Source organism: Phacochoerus africanus, chromosome 8 (genome assembly GCF_016906955.1).
Source record: "Phacochoerus africanus isolate WHEZ1 chromosome 8, ROS_Pafr_v1, whole genome shotgun sequence".
In the NCBI taxonomy this organism is placed as follows: Eukaryota; Metazoa; Chordata; class Mammalia; order Artiodactyla; family Suidae; genus Phacochoerus; species Phacochoerus africanus.
Genome location: NC_062551.1, coordinates 110291431 through 110317811, shown reverse-complemented (window position 1 = coordinate 110317811; position 26381 = coordinate 110291431). Strand labels below are relative to the sequence as shown.

At 40.2% G+C, this 26381-nt stretch overlaps 2 protein-coding genes across 7 annotated transcripts in view; one reads left to right on the top strand and one right to left on the bottom strand.

Moving 5' to 3' along the window:
- Positions 1-5269, bottom strand: part of PSMA8 (proteasome 20S subunit alpha 8) — a 36238-nt gene extending 30969 nt beyond the window's left edge. For all 3 annotated transcript variants that reach the window (XM_047792354.1, XM_047792353.1, XM_047792355.1), the window contains exon 1: positions 5031-5269. In XM_047792354.1, coding sequence (XP_047648310.1) covers positions 5031-5132 — 102 coding nt within the window. In that variant the 5' untranslated portion in view covers positions 5133-5269. The remainder of the gene's footprint in view (positions 1-5030) is intronic.
- A 9149-nt stretch (positions 5270-14418) lies between these two features.
- SS18 (SS18 subunit of BAF chromatin remodeling complex) overlaps positions 14419-26381 on the top strand; it is a 79197-nt gene continuing 67234 nt past the window's right edge. Inside the window, exons 1-3 of one of the 4 annotated variants that reach the window (XM_047794006.1) lie at positions 14419-14573; positions 17997-18073; positions 25350-25434. In XM_047794006.1, coding sequence (XP_047649962.1) covers positions 14511-14573; positions 17997-18073; positions 25350-25434 — 225 coding nt within the window. In that variant the 5' untranslated portion in view covers positions 14419-14510. Of the gene's footprint in view, positions 14574-14807; positions 15081-17996; positions 18074-25212; positions 25251-25349; positions 25435-26381 lie in introns of those variants that run through there. The other 3 variants (XM_047794005.1, XM_047794007.1, XM_047794008.1) reach the window with 3 other exon arrangements.

Sequence of the window (26381 nt, the reverse complement as noted above, 5' to 3'; positions counted from 1 at the left end):
CACATGCTCATTGCTGTGTCCAGGAGGACAGAAACTATGAATGATTCTGCTCAGGTCTCGTGTGTTCCTTTGTGGTGGGTCAAATGCGGTCTGATACTAGAAAGACAGAACAGCAATAGCCACACCAAAACTCTTCAAGGCCCCTTATTCCCTTAAAAGCATTCCATAATCTGGTTCCCGTTTCTAGTTTCATCTCTTCCCATTTTTCCATTGCTTCAGCAATCCTGAATGCCCTCAAGATTTGTAAATCATAGTTGTCCTTGTCTGCATGATCTTTCCACATGCTACTTCCCTTTCTCTAAAATACTCTTCTTTTTAGCATTTCACTTTTTCACCTGGCTATTTTTCATCTTTCAGATGTCTACTTAAATATTACATACTTCCTCATGGGGACCTCCCTAATACCTAAAGTTCCCACAATGCCCCACATTCTTCCATTATAATACTCAGATAAGCCTTGTTAGGACTATTTACTCACTGTCATCTAACGTTCCTGTTAGAAGGAAGCTTTCTAAGGCCAGAGACTGAGTTATTTTGTGTGTGGGCTCTAGGACCCAGCACTAGGTTAGGCAGATGTAAGTGTTTAACAAAAATGTCTTAAAATAACAAATAAAAGTGCTTGAAGAACTACAGACAAAACTGAAGGAAAAAGGGAAAACAAAGGGATAGCAAATAATAGCTACCATGTATTAGGCACTTGCCGTGAACCAGATTTTTGCAAGATGCTGAATGTGTATTGCCTCATTCACATCAACACTAGCAGGCACTATTTTGATGTCTATTTTACTATTTAAAAAACTGAAGCTTAGTTGTTTTGCTGTGGTCAGTGGGTTAAGAACCTGGCATTGTCTCTGCAGTAGCCAGGTTCAATCCCAGGCCCAGTGCAGTGGGTTAAGGATTCATCTTTGCTACAGCTGTGGTGTAGTTCTCAGGTGAGGCTTGGATTAGAGCCCCGGGCTGGGGTTGTCCATATCCTGTGGGTGTGACCAAAAACTCACAAAAACCAAAAACTGAAGCTTTGGAGTTTCCGTCGTGGCTCAGTGCTTAACGAATCCGACTAGGAACCACAAGGTTGCGGGTTCAATCCCTGGCCTCGATCAGTGGGTTAAGGATCCAGCGTTGCCGTGAGCTGTGGTGTAGGTTGCAGACGTGGCTCGAATCCCGAGTTGCTGTGGCTCTGGCGTAGGCCGGCAGCTACAGCTCCGATTCGACCCCTAGCCTGGGAACCTCCATGTGCTGTGGGAGTGGCCCAAGAAATGGCAAAACAAAACAAAACGAAACAAAAAAAACCCTGAAGCTTAGAGAAGTTAATTGCTTTACATGATACATACCTGGCTTCCACATTCATGATGATGACAGATAGTTAACATACAAATATTTATGGAATAAAGTGCATGGTGCAGTGCAAAGAGCGGAGGCTTTGGAACTAAAAAAACTTAAGTGAGAATATGGACTCTATCACTTTCTAGATAGGTGCCTTCACCAAGCTATGAAAGCTTCTGAATCACAGCTTCCACATACATAAAAAAGGAGATTAGGAATTCCTGTCCTGGCTCAGTGATTAGCAAATCCGACTAGGAACCATGAGGTTGCAGGTTCGATCCCTGGCCTCGCTCAGTAGGTTAAGGATCCAGCATTGCCATGAGCTGTGGTGTAGGTTGCAGATGAGGCTCAGATCTGGCGTTGCTGTGGCTATGGCATGTGCTGGCGGCTGCAGCTCCAATTCGACCCCTAGCCTGGGATCCTCCAATGTGCTGTGGATGGGGCCCTAGAAAAGACCAAAAAAAAGGGGGGGGGATTAATTTCCCTTGGCATATGGAAGTTCCCAGGCTAGGGGTCTAATCAGAGCTACAGCTACACCACAGGCACAGCAATGTGGGATCTGATCCACATCTATGACCTACACCACAATTCACAGCAACACCAGATCCTTAACCCACTGAGTGAGGCCAGGGATTAAACCCGCATCCTCATGGATCCTAGGCCGGTATGTTAACCATTGAGCCACGAAAGGAACTCCCTAAATACTGTTCTTAACATTAGAAAACATATATGAAATATGTGGTACAAAATAGGTATTACTGGAAGTCCCAATGTGGCATAGTAAGTTAAGAATCCAACTGCAGCAGCTTGGGTCCCTGAGGAGGCCCAGGTTCCATCCTCAGCCTGGTGCAGTGGGTTAAAGGATCTGGCATTGCTGCAACTGCCATGTAGGCTGCGGCTGTGGCTTAGATTCAATCCCTGGCACCTGGGACTTCTATGTGCTGCAGGTATGGCTGTTAAAAAAAAAAAGTATTACTTAATGATAGTTTATTTCATTCCAAGCTCCTCCACCATATATCCTGCAGAAGTATAAAAGGAATTACATCATCTAGATTCTCAAAGATCTTACTGTCTCAGTTGGAGTGAGAAGACCATTAAGAATACCTAAAGTTAGGAGTTCCCATCGTGGCGCAGTGGTTAACGAATCCGACTAGGAACCATGAGGTTGTGGGTTCGGTCCCTGCCCTTGCTCAGTGGGTTAACGATCTGGCGTTGCCGTGAGCTGTGGTGTAGGTTGCAGACGTGGCTCGAATCCCGCGTTGCTGTGGCTCTGGCGTAGGCCGGCAGCTACAGCTCCAATTTGACCCCTAGCCTGGGAACCTCCATATGCCGCGGGAGCGGCCCAAAGAAATAGCAAAAAGGCAAAAAAATACCTAAAGTTAAAGAGAATATAAGGCCAAATAGTAAATACTATACACTGATACTATACACTGATCTCTGGTACAGATGATAAATTCAGAAGAAGGCATCCATGACTGGGGTGGATCAAAGATGGCTCCAAAAAGGAGAGAAACATGCAGAAACTCTTAGAGGATAAATAAGATGGAGAGTGATAGAAAGTTGTTTCCTCCTCTCTCCACCTACAAGAGCAGAAGCATATATTGGGAAAACCATGAAGCTTCCCTCTTAATTAAACAAGGTGAATGTGGGTCATAGAAGACTTTGATGGCCAGACTGTGGAGCTGAGATATGATAAAGCAGGAAAATGGAGCTAATAACATTTTGGGGTCAGGGAAAGGACAGAAGGAGGAATGGTAATAAATCTTTTCTTTTTCATGGGAATATTGTGAAGGGTTCATTTTTTTCTTCCTTAAAAAGAAAGGTATTACCTCTCCGAAATGTTATTCAAACATATTTTTCATCGATATAAAAGGGAACTAAAACAAAAAGAAAGCAGGCCTCTCGCCTCACTTCATGCTGTAAGATAATCATCAAAAATGAAGCAGAACCCAAAGACTCTAATTGTGGCTCATATAACTTTCTGTATTACTAAATAATATCACATCTACATACTGGTCAAAATTGGCCATCTTTGGCTTATTTATAACTCCTCATATCAACTGTCACTTATAAATAGAATATTTTGTGACATACCTTAATAAACAAGTGCCATTATAAACTTTATCCCACATAAAAGGTCATAGCACCCTCAAGGAAATACAATGAATAACTCCATACAAAAATGCAAATTATAATTTCAGAATCCTGAGACAAAACTGTCTCATCCTTCCAATGTATCTTTAAAAAGGCCCACTATAGGTATTTTTATATCCTTACCCTTTTACGGCTCATTACAAAGGAACTATCAATCAGTTCTATAGCATTCCTAAAACATTTTAAATAGCCAATGTGGTTTCTTATTACACCTCAATCTTCTCCCATTACTCCCTTTATTTTAGGCTCTAAAACTTGGGCATTATTTTCTAGCCATATGCTTCATGCCATGCTGGGGATTATATAACTTTTTGTTTTTATCAAAATGGTACCCTTTTGGTTTAAGCTACATCAGGCTTTTCTTAAATTTACAATTCTAAAAAAATTACTTGCAAAACAGAAGTAAAACTAGAGGGCCCAATTAAATAGAAAAATACTTTTTAAATGATATGATTCTTTCTAGTGTTATTTTTTTTACCACTTCACATTTGATAGATTTATAACAAAAGTGAATTATTTCCTACCATAACTAAGTTGGTATGGAAAGTGGGAGAATATACCGATATTGCTAGACTTAGACATGCACTGGGTATTCTCATAGCTAGTGTCTCAATTTCCAGGATACACAACAAACATGCTCATGCAATTTGAAAGATTTTTAAAAATCAGATTCTCCTGAATTCTAAGGCCAGGATTTGGAAGATGTGAGGTAACAGATCTTTGGTCACTAGGGCACTTTTGTCCTTTTTAATTGTTATAAATCACTAAGATTATTAAATATAATTAAAACTTGGCAGGAGCATTACTGCTACCCTGAGCATTTTAAAGATTTTCAGAAAATTGGATATATCAATTTAAAGGAGGGCATAATCTCTCAAGGAATTCCAGTGTTATTTAAAAACCAAACCAAAAGAAGTGGTAAATGACAAGAGTGGAGATCTGGGGGCTTGAAGTCTCTAGGAGTAGCAAATTTTTGGCAGTTATTTTAAACAGGTGAAAGTGTTTGAGCAGATTGGCATTTTCAACTGTTTTCTCAACAAAGGTTTTATTTTACATCTGTTTAGGCCATATTTCAGACAGCCATGATCAATTTCCGATTTTTAGTGTAGTTGTTATTAAACAGCAGCTCGTGAAGAAACTTTTCCATGTTTCTGCCAAATCCGGAAGAAATGGGCAGTGTGCATTCAGGTAGGCTGTTACAGGTTAAAAGAAATCTTTTCTTTCCTACTGCAAGGCTCAGTGTTAATATCTCTTCTACAGTTAAGGCTATCACATACACACACCCTACACACACAAACCCTAGTTACGCATCTATGGCTACTGCTAAACAAAGTCAGCTGCACAATGGAAACCTATGAAATCTACTGATTTTTTTTAACTCTGCCCCTTCCAGCCCAAATTTCAAAAACAGCATCTCCCTCAATCCGGGAATGAAGCGATTTTCAAGCAGGAGACTCTCCCTGTCCCCCTATTCCAAGGGCTGGGCCAGGACAGCGGGGTAAAGAAGGCCTGACACGGGGCAGGGGTTGGTGGTCAATAAGTTGCTCGCTCACCGCTGTGGACCCTTTCTTCACGGCTTCCTGGGCATATTCCACTTGGAACAGGTGTCCATCAGGGGAGAAGACTGTGATCGCCCGGTCATAGCGAGACGCCATCGCGCTGTAGTACAGAAATCCCTGCGGAGTATCCCACGTTACCTCGCTCGAGGCCGGCAGATAAGCTGTGCCTGTAACCACGTGCTACCTGGAAGCGCATGCGCATGGCAGCCAAGCTCCGCCGGAAGTGCTTGTGCTCAGCTTTCCCTGCGGCTGAGGAGTCCGCTTGTCGGCTCCTGGGTGAGGCTTCCTGCGTCTTCCTGGTGCGTGTGTCGCAGTTTTTCCACCCTGGTGTCGAACCAAGGGTAGGGTTATAAAGATGGCTTTCAAGATTAAGGATTAACAGTGAGAATTTAAAAGACCTGGCGTTTTTGTTTTTGCAAACCTGCTAGAGAACCAGCGGTTAAGTTAATTTTCAATCTCTTCTTTTTGGCTTCAAATTCGAAATTTCTTTCTCCCTCTCCCTCCCTTATGTTATTTTAACCCAAGGAGAGAAATATAATTTCCAAATGTTCATTTTTCCTTCCTATCTTCTATATACATACATAAAACATTATTGTCCATTTCTGCCTTGTGATCAAAATAGAGCAAAGGAGCAACTAGTCCATTGTATAGAGCAAATTGTCCATCAGACTAATGCTAATGATAGAAGTTAAGATGATACTATTTTAACTAAAGAAGTTTTTTAAAAGCCCAACTCTTGCCACTTGGAAGATATTTGCAAATTTAACTATGCTAGAAAGTCTGTAGAACCTGGTACATTACTACCTGTGAAGCAGCTCGTCTTTTTTGTCCTCATCAATAAATGGGAATATTCAAAAATGTGTAGCAAAGTGTTGTTCTGAGGTTTAATGTGTTTATAGGTATAAAGGACTTAAAATGGTGCCTAGTGGATAGTGATAGCCAGATAAGTTTAACTGTTATCATTACTTCACATGTGTTGTTGTTTTCCATTGGGGAGGATATTAAACTTGGTGAAACCAACTTTAACTAAAAAAAGAAAAGAGGGAGTTCCCATAGTGGCTCAGTGGAAATGAATCTGACTAGTATTCATGAGGACGCAGGTTCGACCCCTGGCCTCGCTCAGAGCAGAGAGTTAAGGATCCAGCATTGCCCTAAGCTGTGGTGTAGGACACAGATGTGGCTCAGCTCTGCTGTTGCTGTTGCTGTGACTGTGGCTTAGGCCAGCGGCTATAGCTCTGATTCCACCCCTAGGAACCTGGGAACCTCAGTATTTGGCCAATGCAGCCCTAAAAAGACCAAAAAAAAAAAAAAAAAAAAAAAAAAGAAGAAAGAAAAGAGATCCCTGGTCCTGGGAAACTTCTGCATGCCACAGGTGCAGCCAAAACAAAACTAAAAGAGAGTATCTGCAAAAGAGGAGAACTCTATATACCCTCAACTCCAAATACTTAATTCAGAATTTTAGTTGACTACTAAAAGCAATTTGTATTTAGTTCTCACAGCCCCATCTTTTTTTTTTTTTTTTTAACATTGGAGAACCTTGAAAAGTCTGGTTTTATTGGGGAAAAAAAGTAATTACTAACCAAACTCTTAACTTTTCAGGAGTTTCTAAATTTTACAATGTTATGGTAAACCATCATCTGCAAGCAGCTATTAAGTGTGGGAGTTCCCATTGTGGCGCAGCGGAAAGGAATCTGACTAGGAACCATGAGGTTGCAGGTTCTATCCCTGGCCTTGCTCAGTGGATTAAGGATCTGGCATTGCCATGAGCTGTGGTGTAGGTGGCAGACTTGGCTTGGATTCTGTGTTGCTGTGGCTGTGGCGCAGGCAAGCAGCTGTAGTTCCAATTTGACCCCTAGCCTGGGAGCCTCCATATGCCACAGGTGCAGCCCTAAAAAGCAAAAAAAGAAGTGTCTTGGGGAGTTCTAGTGGCTCAGTGGCCTAAGGATATGGCATTGTCACTACTGTGGCTCTGGTTACTGTGGTAGTTCAGGTTAGATCCCTAGCCTAGGAACTTCTGGATGCCAGAAGTGACATGATATCCTTGTTAAATATTATGGTTTTTTTCTTTATCTTTTAAAATAATTATAGATCGTGGGAAATTTCAAAAGTAGTGCAAAAAGGTCCCCTGTACCCTTTATCCAGCTTCTCTTAATGGTAATATTTTAACAGCGCTATAGTCCAATAACAAAATAAAAAAAAATGACACTGGTACAACTTTATTCAGATATTAGCATTTTTACGTATACTCATTTGTGTATATGTGCATAGTTCTATGCAATTTATCATGTGTAGATTGGTATACCCAATGCCAGAATCAAATATACAACTATTCCATGACCACAGATGTCCCCAGTGCTATCCACTTGCAGTCATACCCATCTCTATTCCCCTCCCCAATCTCTGGAAACCATTCATTTGTTCTCCATCATTATAATTCTATCATTTCAAAAATTTTCCATAGAATCATACAGTATGTAACTTTTTGTGTTTTTTAAAAAGATTAATTATTGATCCACAGAAAGTTATGATGATAATATAGAGTGGTCTCTTGGACCCTTTACTTAATTTACCCAACATGTTACGTCTTATGTAACTATAGTACAATATCAGAACCAGGAAATTGACCTTGGTAGAAAATATGTATATAGGAGTTCCCATCGTGGCTCAGCAGAAATGAATCTGACTAGCATCCATGAGGACGCAGGGTGGATCCCTGGCCTCACTCAGTGGGTTGGGGATCCAGCGTTGCTGTGAGCTGTCGTATAGGTTGCAGACAGGGCTTGAATCCACAGCATTGTTATGGCTCTGGTGTAGGCTGGCGGCTGTAGCTTTGATTCACCTCCTAGCCTGGGAACCTCCATATGCCATGGGTGTGGCCCTAAAAAGACCAAAAAAAGAAAAAGAAAATGAACAACCCAATTAACAAACGAGCCAAAGACTTGAACAGACACATCACCAAAGAAGACATAAAGATGGCAAACAAGGATATGGAAAGATATCTACATCATATGTCACTGGGGAAATGCAAAATAAAAGAACGCACCCATGGAACATTGAGGTTCTCAGGCTAGGAGTCTAATCGGAGCTGTAGCCGCCAGCCTATGCCAGAGCCACAGCAATGCGGGATCTGAGCCATGTCTGCCACCTACGCCACAGCTCATGGCAACGCCGGATCCTTAACCCACTGAGCAAGGCCAGGGTTCGAACCTGAGTCCTCATGGATGCTAGGTTGGGTTTGTTAGCCACTGAGCCATGATGGAAACTCCCCACAGTCTGTTTCAAGATAAGTTTTATGTCTATGTAAGGAAAAGATGAAAGTTCATTTTTAAAAATATGGATAAAACATAGATTGTTGTTCTAAAACAATCTTTTCTCCATTGAATTATCTTGACATTTATATTAGTTTCCTATGGCTGCCATAATAAATTACAACAAACCTGGTGGCTTAAAATAACAGAAATTTATTCTCTCACAATTCTGGAGGCCAGAAGGCTGAAATCATTGTGTCTACATGACTACATTATAATATTATGCTGTAATTTTATTTTATTTTATTTTATCTTTTTTTTCATTTTATTTTATTTTATTTTTTGTCTTTTTGCCTTTTCTAGGGCTACTCCCACAGCACACGGAGGTTCCCAGGCTAGGGGTCTATCGGAGCTGTAGCCACTGGCCTACACCAGAGCCACAGCAACACGGGATCCGAGCCGCGTCTGAGACCTACACCACAGCTCACGGCAACGCCGGATCCATAATCCTCGGAGCAAGGTCAGGGATCGAACCTGCAACCTCATGGTTCTTAGTTGGATTCGTTAACCACTGAGCCACGACGGGAACTCCGATAAGCTATTATTTTTATTTTAAAGAAAATATACCATAAATGTGATTTAACTTAGTATATAATTGAGACAATAGTTTGTAACATTGAATAACATCACTATTTTAGTGCACATTGCATAATCATAAATGTTAGCTGGGGGAAAAACATTATATTTGTTTCCTATCATTGCTTGAACAAATCATCACAAAGTTATAGCTTTAAACAACACAAATTACTTTACAGTTTTAGAGGTCAGATGTCCAAAATGGGCCTCTTTGGGCTACGGTTAAGGTGTTAGCCGGGTTTTGTTCCTCCTGAAGGCCCGAAAGGAGAATCTGCTTCCTTGCCTTTTCTAGCATCTCCAGGCCACCCACAATCCTTGGCTCATGACTTTCTTCTACCTTAAAAGCCAGCAATGGCTGGTCAAGTCTTTCTGAAGATGCAATCTCTCTGATTATGATTCTTCAACTTTCCTTTTCTCCATTTAGGGATATTTTTGATTCCACTGGCCTCACTCATATAATCCAGATTAATCTTTGTATTAATTACAGAGATCATGGCATGGGTACAAAGATTAATCTGGATTATAAAGGAGTTCCTGTTTTGGCACAGTGGAAATGAATCTGACTAGCATCCATGAGAATTCGGGGCTTGATCCCTGGCTTCGCTCAGTGGCTTGGGGATCCAGCATTGCCCTGAGCTGTGGTGTAATCTTTGTATTTTGAGATCAGCTGGTTAACCAGTTTAATTCCATCTGGAACCTTAATTCCATGTTGCCTGTAAGCGATCATATTCACAGATGCTGAGGACTGAGTCATCTTTACTTTGTGAGGATGAAATTATTGTGCCTACCATACCCATTCATAGGGAACTTAATTCATAGGGAGCTTAGTTCTCTATAAATTGTGAAGCAGTTCAAGAACAGTTATTATAGGGAGTTCTTGTTGTGGTGCAGCAGAAATGAATCTGACTAGGAACCATGAGGTTTCGGGTTCAATCCCTGGCCTCGCTCAGTGGGTTAAGGACCTGGAGTTTTCATTAGCTGTGGTGTAGGTCACAGATATGGCTCAGATCCTGCATTGCAGTGGCTGTGGCGTAGGTCGGGAGCTGCAGCTCCAATTCGACCCCTAGCCTAGGAACCTCCATATGCCGTGGGTGCGGCCCTAAGTATAAATAAAAAGAACAGTTATTATATTCTTTTATTAGAGGTAAAATGACTGCACATCATGTACAAGATCAGAAAACATGTTAAACAAGAAAAAAAAAATCATATGATCTCTAAATTATGGCCAGAAAATATACCAAGGGTAGGCTGCACTATCAAGTATGCTGGACCATTTCTAGTCTTGAAGCATGTATTTTTCTCCTTAGTATTAAGTACAAATCATATCCTTGTTAAGTAATTTACAATACCCGAAAGTGTTTTTGCATATTTTACCTGTTCAAATAGACACATTCTTAAAGAATCTAATGTAAGACTATTGCTTAGCACAGTGGCTGTGCATAATAAATGCTAACTAAATAATTAAACATCTTATTATTTCTAATAGCCTTTTAGAAAGGTAAGTGAAATACAGAAATATCCAGTCCAGTATCATGCCATAGGTGGAAGAAATGGGAACTCTGAACTTTTGCATTTTTCACAGTGAGTTAAGATTGCATAGAGCTTCACATAAAAACTAATTTTTAAGCAATATTTTTTTGTAAAATTAACCCCCCAGATATAACTCATTCAGCTCCCCCCCTTTAATTTATTCAATGTTTCATACTGTAAGAAGGGATGGAAATGTGCTAGAGAGGCTAAGTTATAGTCTACTTTGAAATCTTCTGGAGTATTGAAAATAAAGTCTTATGGAGAATTGGGAAAGGTGATTTGTTCTTATCTAGAATAATGATTACATATATTGATGTATACTATTCTCCTTATAGACTTGAAATCTGTGGAAGCCACAACTCAAAATGACTCATCAAATGCCATGGTGACAGTGAGCCGAAATATTTTGAAAGATATTACCTGAGGGGTTTTGCTCTGAGCCCAATTACAAGCAGACAGACTTGGTCTATGCCTTCCCTATGTATTATAAGAATTTATGGCAGCACAGGGGCTTAAAATATCAGGTAATTTGATAGTACAGAGATTCTACTAATTATAAAAAAAATAAGTATTAAAGAAATGCATGTATGAAAGTAATCTCTATTAACTGCAAACACATGTTTTTTGTGGATTAAGATATAATTTTAATGCCATGATTATATAGTATCACTAATTTTTTGCCTTTTTTTTGCTTTTTTAGGACTGCACTCACAGCATATGGAAATTCCCAGGCTGGGGGTCAAAATTGAAGCTACAGCTGCTGGCCTGCGCCACAGCCGCAGCAATGCAGGAGCCCATGCACGTCCGTGACCTACACTACAGCTCATGGCAACACTGGATCCTTAACCAACTGAGCAAGGCCAGGGGTGGAACCCACATCTTCACAGATACTGGCTGGATTTGTTTCCACAGTGCCACAAGGGAAACTCCCTTCATTAAATATTGAGCATATTTCTAGAGCACTTAACTTTATCAGTTTGGAGAAATACATTTAAAGAATCCAAATTCAGGGAATTCCTGTCGTGGTGCAGCAGAAACAAATCCGACTAGGAACCATGAGGTTGAGGGTTCGATCCCTGGCCTTGCTCAGTGAGTTACGGATCCGGCATTGCCGTGAGCTGTGGTGTAGGTTGCAGACTCGGCTCAGATCTGGCATTGCTGTGGCTGTGGTGTAGGCCTGCAGCAACAGCTTTGATTCGACCCCTAGCCTGGGAACCTCCATATGCAGCGGGTGTGGCCCTAAAAAGACAATAAAGAAAGAAAGAAAGAAAATACAAATTCATGTAAAACATAAAAATTGAAACATTTGTAAATCAAGCATGGGCAACTTATTACTATTGTTAAGTGTATCTGCATTCATTAGTGTGAATAGTCAAGACTTGTTCATGCAGATATTTTATTCTGAGCTACTGTGTATTCTAAAAAAAACTTTCACCTCTTCGTTATGTAATCTCAGTTCCTTTTTTAGATGTCTCAATTCAAGAGCAGTTGAAATAATGGGACTGATTTTCTAGTTTGGGAGATGGTTGCCTGGGTAGCTAATTTTTAAGTTTCCAGAATCATTTCTCAAACTTGGGCCAACTGCCTGTATTCATTCTGTTTTCTCTCTCAGTGTTGGAGACTCTATTCTTTTCCTCCCAGCTCTGCTACCACTCAGTCTGAACCTTGAGGTACAGAGCTCCCTGGTGACTCGGCAGGTTAAGGATCCAGCATTGTCACTGTTGTGGCTTAGGTTGCTGCCGAGGTGCAGGTTCGATCCCTGGCTTGGGATCACTTGCTGTGAGCATGGCCAAAAAAAAAAAAAAGTCTGTACCTTGAGATTCTTCTCTTTTAATTAATGGTGAAGTGAGACAGGATTTACTAGATGCACCTATCTTTGTCCTAACTCAGGGCTCTAAGATTTTAAGAAAGTTCCTCCAGGCTACACCCTTCCTTACTATGTTCTGAATTTTTCTATTTTTCCAGGTCAAAGCTGATTGATTGGATTTGCAGTGGGCACTTAAGAGTAAGATAAGGTCCCTTTAAAGTGTGTTCTCTTGGAAAAATCATTTGTATTTTTGGATGGACCTTTACACGAATGCTTCCCAACTGATTTCGTGTGATAGACACATAGAAAATGCTGGGTTTTTTGTTTGTTTGCTTGTTTTTTGTTTTTGTTTGTCTTTTTGCCATTTCTTGGGCCGCTCCCCCGGCTAGGGGTCGAATCAGAGCCATAGCCGCTGGCCTACGCCAGCGCCACAGCAACGCCAGATCCGAGCTGCGTCTGCAACCTACACCACAGCTCACGGCAACGCCGGATCCTTAATCCAATGAGCAAGGCCAGGGATCGAACCCACAACCTCATTGTTCCTAGTTGGATTCTTTAACCACTGAGCCATGAAGGGAACTCCAGAAAATGCTGGTATTTTGATGGCATACGTGGTATCAGAAAAAAGACTGGTTATCCATGTGTAGAAGCTGTAGGTGCCCTAAACCCTCCCCTGCTACTCTATAGGAATAAACACCTTGAGCAAATCTTACCTATTCTCAATTGATTTCCTTTCCTGCTGTTGGGAAACTGTAACTTAGACAAAAAAAGGATACCTATCTCTGGGTACCTGCTTGGAATAGCAGTCCCCTTGGCACATTATTTTATTTTCCCCTGGGATGTAGGAATACAGATAGTGTTTCTACTGGTTCATGTCATTCTTTTAAGATTTCTGTGCTATCTGACCAGCAGATAGAACTGAAGCAGTAAGACCATTTTTTATTTCTCCTACTAAAATATTGTTCTTAACTACTAAGGCCCATTTGTGTAAACATCAAGACACAATGATGGAAGCCAGGCCAAGACTTAGTTTCTGTTGTGAATTCTATAGGTTTTCTAAATTGATGTGATTACATTATGTCCAAATATAGTAGAGTATAGCAGAGTATTCTTTTTCAACACTTAGGATAGTGAAAGACAATTAAATTCCTAAGAACTACTATTTGTAGGAGTACAAATCATCTTCCCTTTATTCTTAGGATGCTTTGAGTCTTTTCATCCTTTAGGTCTCAATTTAAATATAACCAAGAGGACTTCCCACCCTAACCCTCTGTCACTTTCTTTCAGACCCCAGTTTGCTAGTCTTTCTAAGAACTTTACATATGTACAGGTTTGTTTGTTTCTGGTCTTTCAACCCTATAGGAATATAAGCTCTTTGAGAGCAAGCAGCTTGTTCAGTTGTGTCCTAGCTGCTTAGCATAAAGCCTGGGGCATAAAATGCACCCAAATTTGCTTCATTAACGAAACTCATGACCTTTTTGTGAAGAGCATTTATTTGAAATGTGAAATTTTAAATATGCATTTTCCCTTTATTTTCCCAGTTTATACATAAACTGAGGAATTGGCTTTTGAGCCTCACTGATGTTGGGCGACATTTTATAAAAAACTTTTCCTAAAACAAAATTTTTCCTTTGTGTTACATGGATGTCTAAATTTACAGGACAATATTGAACCCCACACCAACATATTATGCCCATGTCCCCTACATAATTTGAAAGCTTTGCCTTTTTTCCTCACACTGACTGGAAGTCTGGTAGCTTGGGCCTAAAATTTACAAGCCACTAAATATGCAACTGCAAAGGAACAAAAAGCGAGGTGCCCTAATTCGAAACTTTTACTCCAAAAATGCAAGTCAGATGAAATTGACCCACATCTCAGCCAAGGCCTTATCCTAAGAGGCAAACTCCTCAACTTGCAAGCTCCAGCCAAGTTGGCTAACTGTCTCTGAGTATGGCACACAGCCTTTATTTCTCGATTTTGGGCCGCGCTTACTTTCCGATTGTTAGGCACGACTGCACGTGAGCACGAGACGGTGGGCTCGGAGGTGCGCACTTGGGGCGTAGCCGAGCCATTCAAACGCGCGAATCCGCGTTCCCCTAGTCCTCCCACTTCTGCCACCTCTCGGCAGATGCTCCACGGGTTTGCACGAACTCCCGCCTCCTGACCTTCCTCCTCCCCTCTGCGGGGTGCCCGGACAGCTCGTGGCTGCCACTGCATCCCAGGAAGAGGTGAGGACGAAGTTGGAAAAACTGAATGCGCTCTAGAGCAGAACGCCGAGACGCGGCCGGAGCAACGCTCCAGCACGCGGAAAGGGAGGTAAGTGGCCCCGCGCGAAAGGGGCGGGCCGGCTCGGGCGCTCGCATTTCCTGTGACAGGGGCTGCCCTAGCCGCTCCCTCTCCCGCGGCGGCGGGACCATTTCCTGAACCGCTGAAGCGAAGGGAGGGCTGGGGCGCGGCCCTACCACGAGCGCAGAGGGCCGGGGGTGGCGGGGAAGGAAAGGCCGAGGGAGGAGAGGGCGGTCAAGAACAGGGAAGTTCTGCTGGGACTGTGGTTCCCAAGGACCGTGCAGACACTGGACCTGTACGAGCCGGAGATCCTCCTCCAAGCCCGGCGGGCCGTCCGTCCGTCGGGGCTGGAGCATCCCCCCTCCCCGCGTTCGCGACGTGGTTCGGCCCGAGAGGCCGGCGTCTATCCCCCAGTTTGCCGTTCACCCGGAGCGCTCGGGACTTGCCGATAGTGCTGACGGCGCCAACATGTCCGTGGCTTTCGCGGCCCCGAGGCAGCGAGGCAAGGGGGAGATCACTCCCGCTGCGATTCAGAAGGTGAAACCGTGTGGGGTCAGGGATGCCAGACCCGGCCCGTGTTTGGGAGGGACCCGGGGGCCGAGCCAGGAGTCGGCCGGGCCGGGGGGGCGGAGGTGGGCCTGCTGGGAGGCCGGCGGGTGTGGGAACCCGAGCCGCGGGCTGCGCCCGAGTGGGTGGCGGAAGAGGACGAAGCGGTTCTGTCGCGGAATCCTTCGCGCGCTCGTGTTCCTTCCAACAGACACAAAAGCCCGAGTAACCGCCGCTGGATTGCTCCAGGGCTGGGGCGGCGTTTGGGCGGCCGGGCGCGTGCGTCCAGCGGCGGCGGCCGCTCGGGGAAAGGCTGTTCTCCGCGGCCGGCGCCCCCCGGGGCCCCGCGCGTCTCTCAGAGTTACTTTGGTATCGCCCCGCCCCGTGTGCCGAGGGGCGGCTCAGGTCGCTGGGGCCACGGGGTAGTGGGAGCTTTGCTAGCTCCTCACGTCGCGCTACAAACTCCGGAGGAGTTGGGGAGCTCTCAGCAGAACTTGGGGGACGCCGCAGGGAACCCTAGTCGAGGCTCAGGACGGGCGAGGAAAAACCCTTTGGACTTCGGGGTCACTCTCAGGGTCCCTTCTTCCTTCCCGATCCACCCCTTACCTATTTGTATACTCTGCGAATATTCATTGGGCGCCTAGAGTACGCGCCGAGGCTGCAGTGCTGAGGTCCCTGCCTTCATGGAGCTTACTGTCGAGTGGTGGACACAATCTTATCCTCGTGACGAATTGCAGAAGTCGTGGTAAACACAGGGAGCTGCGCTGTCCCTGCTGTTACTTCCCAGTTGGGGACACAAAGGTTCTTTATTGTCCTCTACCCCTTGTTGCCTATGAGCAAGGCGGCATTCTCAGTTTTAATCAGACTTTGAAAAGTGACTTGCTAAATTTCGCAGTTTACCTTAAGTTTTTCTGTTTTGTTTCATACATTGGAACTAAGATGAATAAAGAAAAGTCAACTTTTAGTACCACTCAGGACATCATATTATGCCCAGTAGGTGATGCTAATCGGCTTCTGTTGACTCTCAAGTTCTTTGTAATGTGGCATTTGACATTTGCCAACTGTTGCTTTATTTTATGAACAAACCGGCTTGGCAATGCCTGAAAATGCAATGCTTTTCGTATAGCGTTCTGGGCTAAGTCTACAGTCTGGCAAACAGCTCAAGTACAAATAGGCAAAATGTTTCTGGAAGGGTTTACTTTTTTATTTTTGGATTGAGAAAAAAGTTCAGAATTTTTCTTTTTTTCTTTAAAGAGTTTTTGTTACATACATCTTAAACTATTTATCATGGGTGATTAATTCAGAAGGTGCTGATCAATTAAAATTTTCATTCTCAGCTGAGAAGAGAAAATGGATTCCAAATTTAGTGCTTCATTCAGTGGTGTGAGAGATTGATGTTCCATATGAGACATGTATTCCAATAATGAAGTTTGTTAGGTTGAGGAGTCTACTGAGACGATATGTTGTGACATCATTACATTGGAGAGTGTGTTAATGAATTTTATGTAAATTTTGGGGGGCATCTAATTTTGTATAAGAAAAAACTGCACTGTTTAGAAAGGAATGTTCATATTTTTTTCCACCGAATGAAGATTATGATTTATATGCAGAAAAAAGTCACAGTATTAAATGGATCTTCGTGTTCAATAAAAAGAATTATATTAACTGAAGTATTGAGAAAGAGTGGTTATGTTATATTTGGTGCTTTCATTGAATCCTGGAGGGTGGGGCAATTTCAGGAGGAACATTCTTGTTCCCTGATAAATCTGAACCCCTGAAATCTTCAGTGGTTTGCACAGGATTGCAAGGCTGGCACTAAAACTAACTGGCCTTTTAACCGCTACATCAGTGCTCTTTTCTCAGTGCCACTTTACTTAAATGAGTTATTTAACCCTAAAATCAGTTTTGATTTGAATTGTTAAAAGATGATAGTATGATAAATTGATATGCTTCTTGTTTTTAAACTTTTGGGACAACTTAATTATAAGGTAATCTATAATAAATATTATAGTACTTAACATAGAAATTATTATAATTAATGCATAATTTGGAAAATCATAATACTATGCTGAGGCTTATCTCCTTAAGCCTTATAAGCTGAAGTTTTCATGTGTTTATTCTGGGTAAGGACAGAATTTTTTTTCACTAAGACAAAGCATTACAATGATACAAAGCCAACTTGGACTTTTTTTTTTTTTTTTTGGCACTATGGTGGCATGTGGAAGTTCCCGCACCAGGGATTGAACTTGAGCTGCCATTGCTGCCTGAGCCACACAGCTGCAGATACCTTAACCCACTGTGCCACAAGGGAACTTACAGGAATCTTAACTTTCAATCTTAACAGGCTAAAGCTTATATTTCAGATAATAGAAGTAATTAAATATTTGAATAGAAAAGAAACTCCAAATTTTCTGTGCTGGGCTTCAGGTAATAATTCACAGAGAGAATAATTGAAGTAGAGGTATTGAAAAGCATGTTGATTGGAGTTCCCATTGTGGCTCAGCAGTAACAAACCTGACTAGCATCCATGTGGCCTCACTCAGTGGGTTGGGGATCTGGCATTACTGTGGGCTGCAGTGTAGGTCACAGATATGGCTTGGATCTGACGTTGCTGTGGATGTGGTATAGGCCAGCAGCTACAGCTCTGATTCGATCCCTAACCTTGGAACTTCCGTATGCTACAGGTGTGGCTGTATAAACGAAAAAGAAAAGAAAAGAGAAAATGTTGATTAAACATGATTACATTCCAAAGGTATAAGATCTTTTGTGTTGAGCTTATATAGAATGTAAAAAAAGACCTGTGTGGATTTGGGTCCTGTATAGATAAATGTTTCTAGAAATCTGAATTTTTATTAATTTTACTTGAATCACTAGATTTACAATAAACTTTTTCTAATTTTATTTCAGATGTTGGATGAAAATAACCATCTTATTCAGTGTATAATGGACTATCAGAATAAAGGAAAGACTTCAGAGTGTTCTCAGTAAGATTCATATGAAGGTTTTTTTGTGTCTTTTTCTGTGGTTAATTTACATGTCATATAACTCACCTATTTTAAAGTGTACAATTCAAGGGTTTTTAGTACATTCATAGAGTTGTACTACCATTGCTTTAATAAGTTTTAGAACATTTTCCTCATTCCTTCCAAAAAAATCCTATCCCATTAGCAGTCACTTTCCCTTCTCACCTCCTAGTCCTATACCTCCTGATAACCATGGATTTACTTTCGGTCTGTGGACATTTGTTTATTGCAAACGCTGCATATAAATGGATTCATACAGTTATCTTTTTTGACCGACTGCTTTCCCTTAGCTCAATGTTTTCAAGTTTCACCCATGTTGAAGCTTATTCCAGTATTTCCTTCTTTTTTATTGCCAAATGTTTCATGCTTATATACCACATTTTATTTATCCATTAGTGATAGACATTTGCAGTGTTTCCAGTTCTTGGCTTTAATGAATTGTGTTGCTGTGAGCATCTGTATACAATTTTTTGTGTGACTTTTTTTTTTTTTGGTCTTTTGTCTTTTTAGGGCTGCACCCATGGCATATGGAGGTTCCCAGACTAGGGGTCTAATTGGAGCTATAGCTGCTGACCTACACCACAGCCACAGCAACACGAGATCCTAGCTGAGTCTGCGACCTACACCACAGCTCACAGCCAATGCCGGATCCTTAACCCACTGAGTGAGGCCAGGAATCGAACCCTCAACCTCATGGTTCCTAGTCGGATTTGTTTCCACTGTGCCACAGCGGGAACTCCTAATTCTTGATTTTTATAAAAGAAAAAATTTGTTGTTTAAATGGAGCGAATATCATTTTTTTCTTATACTTCTTACCCTGAATTATAAAATAATGACTTCAAATTTGTATAGACTCATTTGTGGAAAAGTTAGATCTTCTGATGTACAGGATAGATATATCTGTGTCCAGTTGACTCTTGAACAACTAAAACAGTTATTACCGTGGTGGTTGCCAGTGGTAACTAAATCCGTCTTTCCTCTGTAGTTTTTTGGAATTCTACCGTAAGGAAGAAATTTCCCAATCCCTGCTCCCATTCGTTCATTCATTGATTTATACCTGTATGGACTTAAGGATTTTTATTCTCTGGGTTATAATTTGTTAGTCTATTATTTATTTTCTTTTTTAAATTGTCCCATGTGCTGGCCACTGGGAGCTGGCTTCTCCATTATTTTTTGAGCATTTTCTTATTTTCTTGCATGACAAAATGTTCCAGGCTCATCTTGTACTTTTTTCCTCAGTCTGGAATCATCCATTTCTCTAAGGCCTAGTTCATTTTTTGGAGAATAATATTTAGAAATTAAGATCTGAATGCTAGGATATCTTTTTTTATAGTCACTTCTACATTTTACATTTTCTGTGACTATTGCCTTTTCTTTTATATATATTTCCTTTGATGAATCTTGTCAGTTTATGTGAAAATATTTAAAAAAAAATTAACTAGTTGATCTACTTCCTTAGCTTAATTGGATAATCATCAGTGGTAAGGAGATCCCACCACCCTACGTCAGCCATACAACTGAGAAGTAGTGACTAGAGTTATTTTTTTACCTGTGGCTTTTTATTTATTTTCTTTTTACTGCCTTCAACTCCATCTCTCCCCACCCCCCTGCCATTGGTAACCACAAATCTGATCTCTTTTTCTGTGACTTTGTTTGTTTGTGTTTGAAGTGTAATTGACCTACAACACTCTGTTAGTTCCTGGTGTACATCATAGTGATTTGATATTTCTATATGTTACAAGATGACCATCACACCTATGGCTTTTTAAAATGCTGGGTAGAGCCAAGGGACATAGGACCGGTTAAATTACCTATAGGCGCTAGCAGTACATGATGTGGAAAGGACACAGTCCAATATAGAACTCATTTTTCTGGGAACTTCTATATGCCACAGCAAAAAAAAAAAAAAAAAAAGATCCCATTTTTCCAACTGTCAGCAAAAGTTTATTTTTTTATTCTTTATATTCTCAGCTTTTTTTTTTTGTATATATGATCTTTTCCCACTTTCTCTGCATACTGGCATAGACTTTATTTGCTTACATATATGTATTTGATATAAATGGGACTTAACTTGAATACGGAGACTCTTAAATTCTGCCCTTTCTGTTGTATTTAATTTCATTGTTAGAGCTCTTCAGATATTCTTTCTTAAGTTGTCAGAATTGGTTTGTGAGTTAAAAGAAAAAATTCTTCCTTTCAACCTTAGTAAGTGTTCTTATTTCTCATAGGAGGAGAAGTGAAAGGAAAATAAAGACATCGATGATAGTCATCTAGGAATTGATAATTCAGTTTTAATTAAACAATTTCTTAAGATAACTGCCTGAAGCAGTGGTTTGTAAAATTGAAAATAACTTTATTTATATGAAAGCAGTATAAACATTGTAGAAAATTAGAAAACACAGATATATAAAATTCAGAGAATGAACACCATAACCTTACCATGCAAAGATTTTTTGCTGGTGTCATCTTTGTATATATTGCTCTATCCTTATCTACACACACACACTCTTATACTCACACACTCACACTCTCGCTCACTCTCACAGTCATTTAAGTCAGTGAGTCACTTGTAGAGCTCATATGCCCAGATCCCCTTCAAATTCTGACCACGTACATGTAAGAATGTATTATTGTTCTCTTGTGGTGTTTGGTTTGAGCATTTTCTAAATCATCCTGTGTATTTGTTTAAATCAGCCCTATTTTTTGTATTTCATGGTGAGTGCAACTATTTCAGAGTGTGCTATAAATAGTTCTAAAGAAAAAAATTTGTATTCATAATATAAAGGGGTTGGTTTTAAATTACTACTTAGGAAGATAACTTTTATAAGTTGTGTTTCTGTTGACCTATAAATACATGCTTCGTAGCTTCTAGGTAATGTTTTCTTTTTTTTCTTTTTCTTTTTGCCATTTCTTGGGCCGTTCCCGCAGCATATGGGAGGTTCCCAGGCTAGGGGTCGAATCGGAGCTGTAGCTGCCAGCCTACGCCAGAGCCACAGCAATGCCAGATCCGAGCCACCTCTGAGACTTACACCACAGCTCACGGCAACGCCAGATCCTTAACCCACTGAGCAAGGCCAGGGATCGAACCCGCAACGTCATGGTTCCTAGTCGGATTCGTTAATCACTGCGCCACGACGGGAACTCCTAGGTAATGGTTTCTTGTTAAAATGAAATCCGACTTGTTGGGATTCATTTTGTAATAATATCGATAAATTTAATAGTGGTTATTTTACTTTATTCAAGGTAATTGATATAGTGACTTGTAGTAGAATCTTTGCATGGAATCTTTGCGAAGTGAACTGCCTCTTATTTAATAGGTTACTAATTAAGGATATTTAGAAACATTTGCCAGTGTTTATTAGGAAATTACATCATCGATACAAATGTTGAATATGTTTTGTATCTGTCCTTCACTTATATACTAGGTTTTATTAATGTGTACTATTTTAGAAGTAATAAGCATTTACATTAAAATTACTTAGTTTGCTTCAGTGACAATAGTATTTATAGAATAAAAAAATAAAAAGATTCTCAGGAAAAATGTTTTTTTAATATTTGTAGAAGAATCTTAGAATGACCTTATTTGATCAATGGTGTAAAAAGAATGCAGTTTTATGAAAAACAAACCTCCTAAAGTTACAGAAGACCGATTAAAAAAATGATCATTTTTACCTTCCCCCTTACATTAGGTAAAAAAAAATTGGGGACTATTTGGACAGTTCTAGAAATTTGAATGAGTTCTGTGAATTAGATGGTAATACATTGTCAGTGTTAATTCCATGTTATGATAGTTGTACTGTGGTTATAGATAGGGGAATGTCCTTGTTTTGGGGAGACTGACACTGAAGTATTAGGAATAATGGGATATTATGTGGTAACTAACTCTCAGATAGTTTTGGGTAAAGGGGTGTGTGTGTGTGTGAGAGAGAGAGAGAGAGAGAGAGAGAGAGAGAGAGAGAGAATGGGTATGTTGAAGTATATGTTTAGAGACAAACATAGGTTGCCGACAGTTGGGAAGTGTGGGAGAAAGATATTTGGGAGTTCTTTATGCTATTCTTAACTGTAAATTTGAGATTATTTCAAGATTAAATGTTAAGGTTTGATAGTTTGGAAAATGTCTTAAAATTAAAGTACTTCATAAAATTTGCTGTATAATTATAGATATTTAGAACGGCAGGGACTTTAGAGACCTCCAACTGCTATTATTTTATAAATGAGGCCTCAAGACTGCAGCAGATTAGATTTAACAGCATTTTTACACTGACTTACTGAGTAGTAATAAGCATAAATAACATTTTTCTTAAAAGGTTAGGAGCCTCCTAGTAGAGTTGGTATTTTTATTTTTATTTTTATTTGTCTTTTTAAGGCCACACCTGCAACATAGGGAGGTTCCCAGGCTAGGGGTCGAATTAGAGCATAGCTACTGGCCCTCACCACAGCCATAGCAACACCAGATCCGAGCCACGTCTGGGACCTACACCACAGCTCACGGCAATGCCGGATCCTTAACCCACTGAGTGAGGCTAGGGATCGAACCTGCATCCTCTTGGATGCTAGTCAGATTTGTCTCCACTGAACCATGATGGGAACTCCAAGGTATTTTTATTTTTGATAGGGCAGTCAGCAAATCTCATACCTGCATACATGTGATAGAACAATAATAATACTCAGGAAAAAAAAGGAAAGCTTGAAGGAGTAACCTTTGAAATAGGTTAATGTTCTACTCAAAAATGGTTGATTGGTTTTTAAAAAATGGCAAGATTATAGAATCCTGTCTTTTAAAGTCCATTCATAATCTCTATGGAGTAATGAAGTAATTCCAGCTATTGGTGCCTACTAGAGCTGTTTGAAGAGTTGCAGCAACATAATTAACCACTATGAATAATTCAGTACAAAATAATAATTCTTGGTCCTTGTTATTACAATATACCATGTATGATTGAGCAACATAGTGTATGGATGTGGAGGATCATTAAGAACATAGACTTATGTCTATACTTCAGTTGTGGCACAGCAGGAAACAAATCCGACTAGTATCCACGAGGATGCAGGTTTGATCCCTGGCCTTGCTTAGTAGGTTAAGGATCTGGCGTTGCCATGAGCTGTGGTGTGGGTTGCAGATGTGGCTTCGGATCTGGTGTTGCTGTGGTGTAGGCCAGCAGCTGCAGCTCCCATTCAGCTCCTAGCCTGGGAACTTCCATATGCTTCGTGTTAGGCCCTAAGAAGCAACCCCCCTCCCCCCAAAAAAACAAACAAAAAAAGAACATAGACTTGGTTTTAAACAACAAAAACCAAAAACAAGGGGAAACAAGGAAACCTTGGGAAGTGCTGGATATGTCAGTTACCTTGATGGTGGTTATGCTTTTGCTGGTTTTTGTGTATGTCCAAACTTGTCAAATTGTACACATTAGATATGTAAAGTTCTTTATATCAGTTATACCTCAATAAATCTGTAAAAACCAAACAAGCAAACTGAAAAACATTATTTTGTTAGTGAAGAAACTTTAATAAGTTCAGTGAAGAATAAAGGATTTTTCCCTAACAATAAGAAAAAAGTAGTGAAACCAATTTTTCTAACACACACAAAAAAATAATGCAGCAAAGAATTTATTAGGATTCCTTTTATGGTGTCTCTTGAGAAATTACTTCATTTGAGATCTGTGTTAGAAAACTTTGCTTGGCCAAATAAAGTTCTTGTGACTTATTTTTATTATTTTACTTTGTATTCATTATTTATTGGTGAATGAAATTCTGAAAGCTGAACAAGTAGATACAAGTTTTAAGTTTGTATTTTGTGGGTACAAACATTAGTGATGATTGGATTACTGCTAATTTTAATCTAGTTTCATCTGAGTTAATTTTTATTTTTTGTTTTTTCATTTTATTTTATTTTTTTGCTTTTTAGAGCCTCACCCATGGCATATGGAAGTTTCCAGGGTAGGGGTCATATCGGAGCCTACACCACAGCCACAGCAACTCGGGATCTGTGCAGCATCTACACCCTACACTATAGCTCATGGCAATGCTGGATCCCTGACCCAAGTGAGGCCAGGGATCAAACCCACATCCTCATGGACAATAGTCTGATTCCATTTCCACTGCACTACAATGGGAATTCCTGAGTTAATTTTTAAAATTATGGAGACAAGCTTAGCAAAATTAAATTATAGGTAAATAAGATCACAATAAACATGTTTAACCACTTTACTCCTATGAGAATTTGCTGTATTTTTTATTTTCCTTTTTTTTTTTTTTTTTAGGGCTGCACCTGTGGCATATGGAGCTTCCCAGGCTAGGGTCTAATCAGAGCTTCAGCTGCTGGCCTGTGCCACAACCACAGCAACGCCAGAACCAAGCCGTGGCTTTGACCTACACCACAGCTCACAGCAATGGAATGCCAGATCCTTAACCCACTTATCAAGGCCAGGGATTGAACCTGCAATCTAATGGATCCTAGTCGGATTCCACTGTGCCATGATGGGAACTCCAACAATTGCTTTATTTTTTAAAGATGATTAGTAATGCTCCTAAGATTTCCTCCATCTCTATGCTTTAGCATATATTTTTACTTCTTTTGTAATTGAAGATACCTATTGTTCTCTTTATATACCAAGTCCTGATAGATGGGCAGCATAGCCACAGCAGCCATAAATTTTTGATCACTGCTGCAAGAATGAGATGGAAAAAAATGTGTGATTTCCACCTTTCTGACATTTTAGCATAGTATGTTGATTGTACTTGGGTTGAGGTTTTTGGCGACATGAAAATGGCAGAGGGAAGGGAATAAATATATTGGTTTTGTTGAATTCCTTTCATTCTAGATCGCTTTCAAAAAAGCAAATGTAGTACCTATGGAGCCGTTACCTTTCTCATTTATTCCGTTTACTAAGGCATACACTCTTACACAATTTGTTTGCCTTTCTAAACCTCAGTCTCTTCATCTGTGAAATAGAGAAAATAAGAACCTTTCCTCATATTGTTGATTTGAGAATTAACTGAGATGTGTAAGTATTTAAAACAGCTATAGCAATATCTAGCACATGGTAAGAGCTGTTTATTTTTGTCTTTGAATGTACTTATTATTTGGAATTATTTTGCAGAGGAACTAGGAAAAAATTGAAGTGCTATTGATGTTCAGGTAACAAATCTTTTATTACCCTTGAGAAATGGAATGCTGTATGTATGTAAACAGGAAGAACATTATTTTTTAATGTGGATATTTGTTTTGTTTTAATAGGTACCAGCAGATGTTGCATACAAACTTGGTCTACCTTGCTACAATAGCAGATTCTAATCAAAATATGCAGTCTCTTTTACCAGCAGTAAGTACCTTTAAAATAGTGTGATTTGGATAATTTTCAGAGTTCTGTTGAGAATAACACATTTTTGTTTAATGATTCTGAATTTTATTTAGTGAATTTTGCCCTTTTCTGAGAACGTGAAGGTATTCTCTGTGACCTAAAAGCTTTATTGTTTTGTCTTTATATTTAATTTGAATTAGTTCACCTAGAATCGATTCCCTCCACAAGAAAGTTATATCCATCCATCAGTTCACTCACCCACTCATCTAGTCACTTATTTATTTAAATTGATAATTACACAAATTTTTAGGAGTAAATTTCATATTTTAAAGCAAATCCTCAAACATCATCTGTGTAATTTAATAAACATCTTTAGCAGATAAGGACTGTTATCCCTCACAATGAAATTAGCCAAAATCTCTTAATGTCTTATGATACCTAGGATGTTTTCAGTTTTCACCAATTTTCAAAAGAAAAAACAACCCTCAAACATCTTAATGGTTGTTTGCCACAGGATCCAAACATGGTCCACCTGTTGCATTGGTTGATATGTGTCTTGACTCTTTTTTAATCTCTATCAGGATGTTTATCTCTTTTATTCCCCATTTATTTGTTGAAGAACCTGGATCATATATTTTGTAGAATTTCTCACATTCTGGATTTGGTGGATTGTATCCTCATGGCCCTTTAACATGTTCCTCCATCTCATCTCTCTTACTTCCTCTAAACTGATAATATATATAGGTAGAGAGGCTCCATTAGAATTAGGTTTAGTTCTGTGTGTTTCATCGGTAGCGCTGTGTATTGCTTATTGTAACTTGTCAGGAGGAACGTATTTGTTTGTCCCATTTTTTAGTGGTGTTATTATTGATCAGTGCACACTGACCACTCTGGTCATTCCATTATCACATGCCCCATCTACCTTTCAATTAAGGGTTTTAGCAGTCATGTGTGCTTGTTGACCAGGT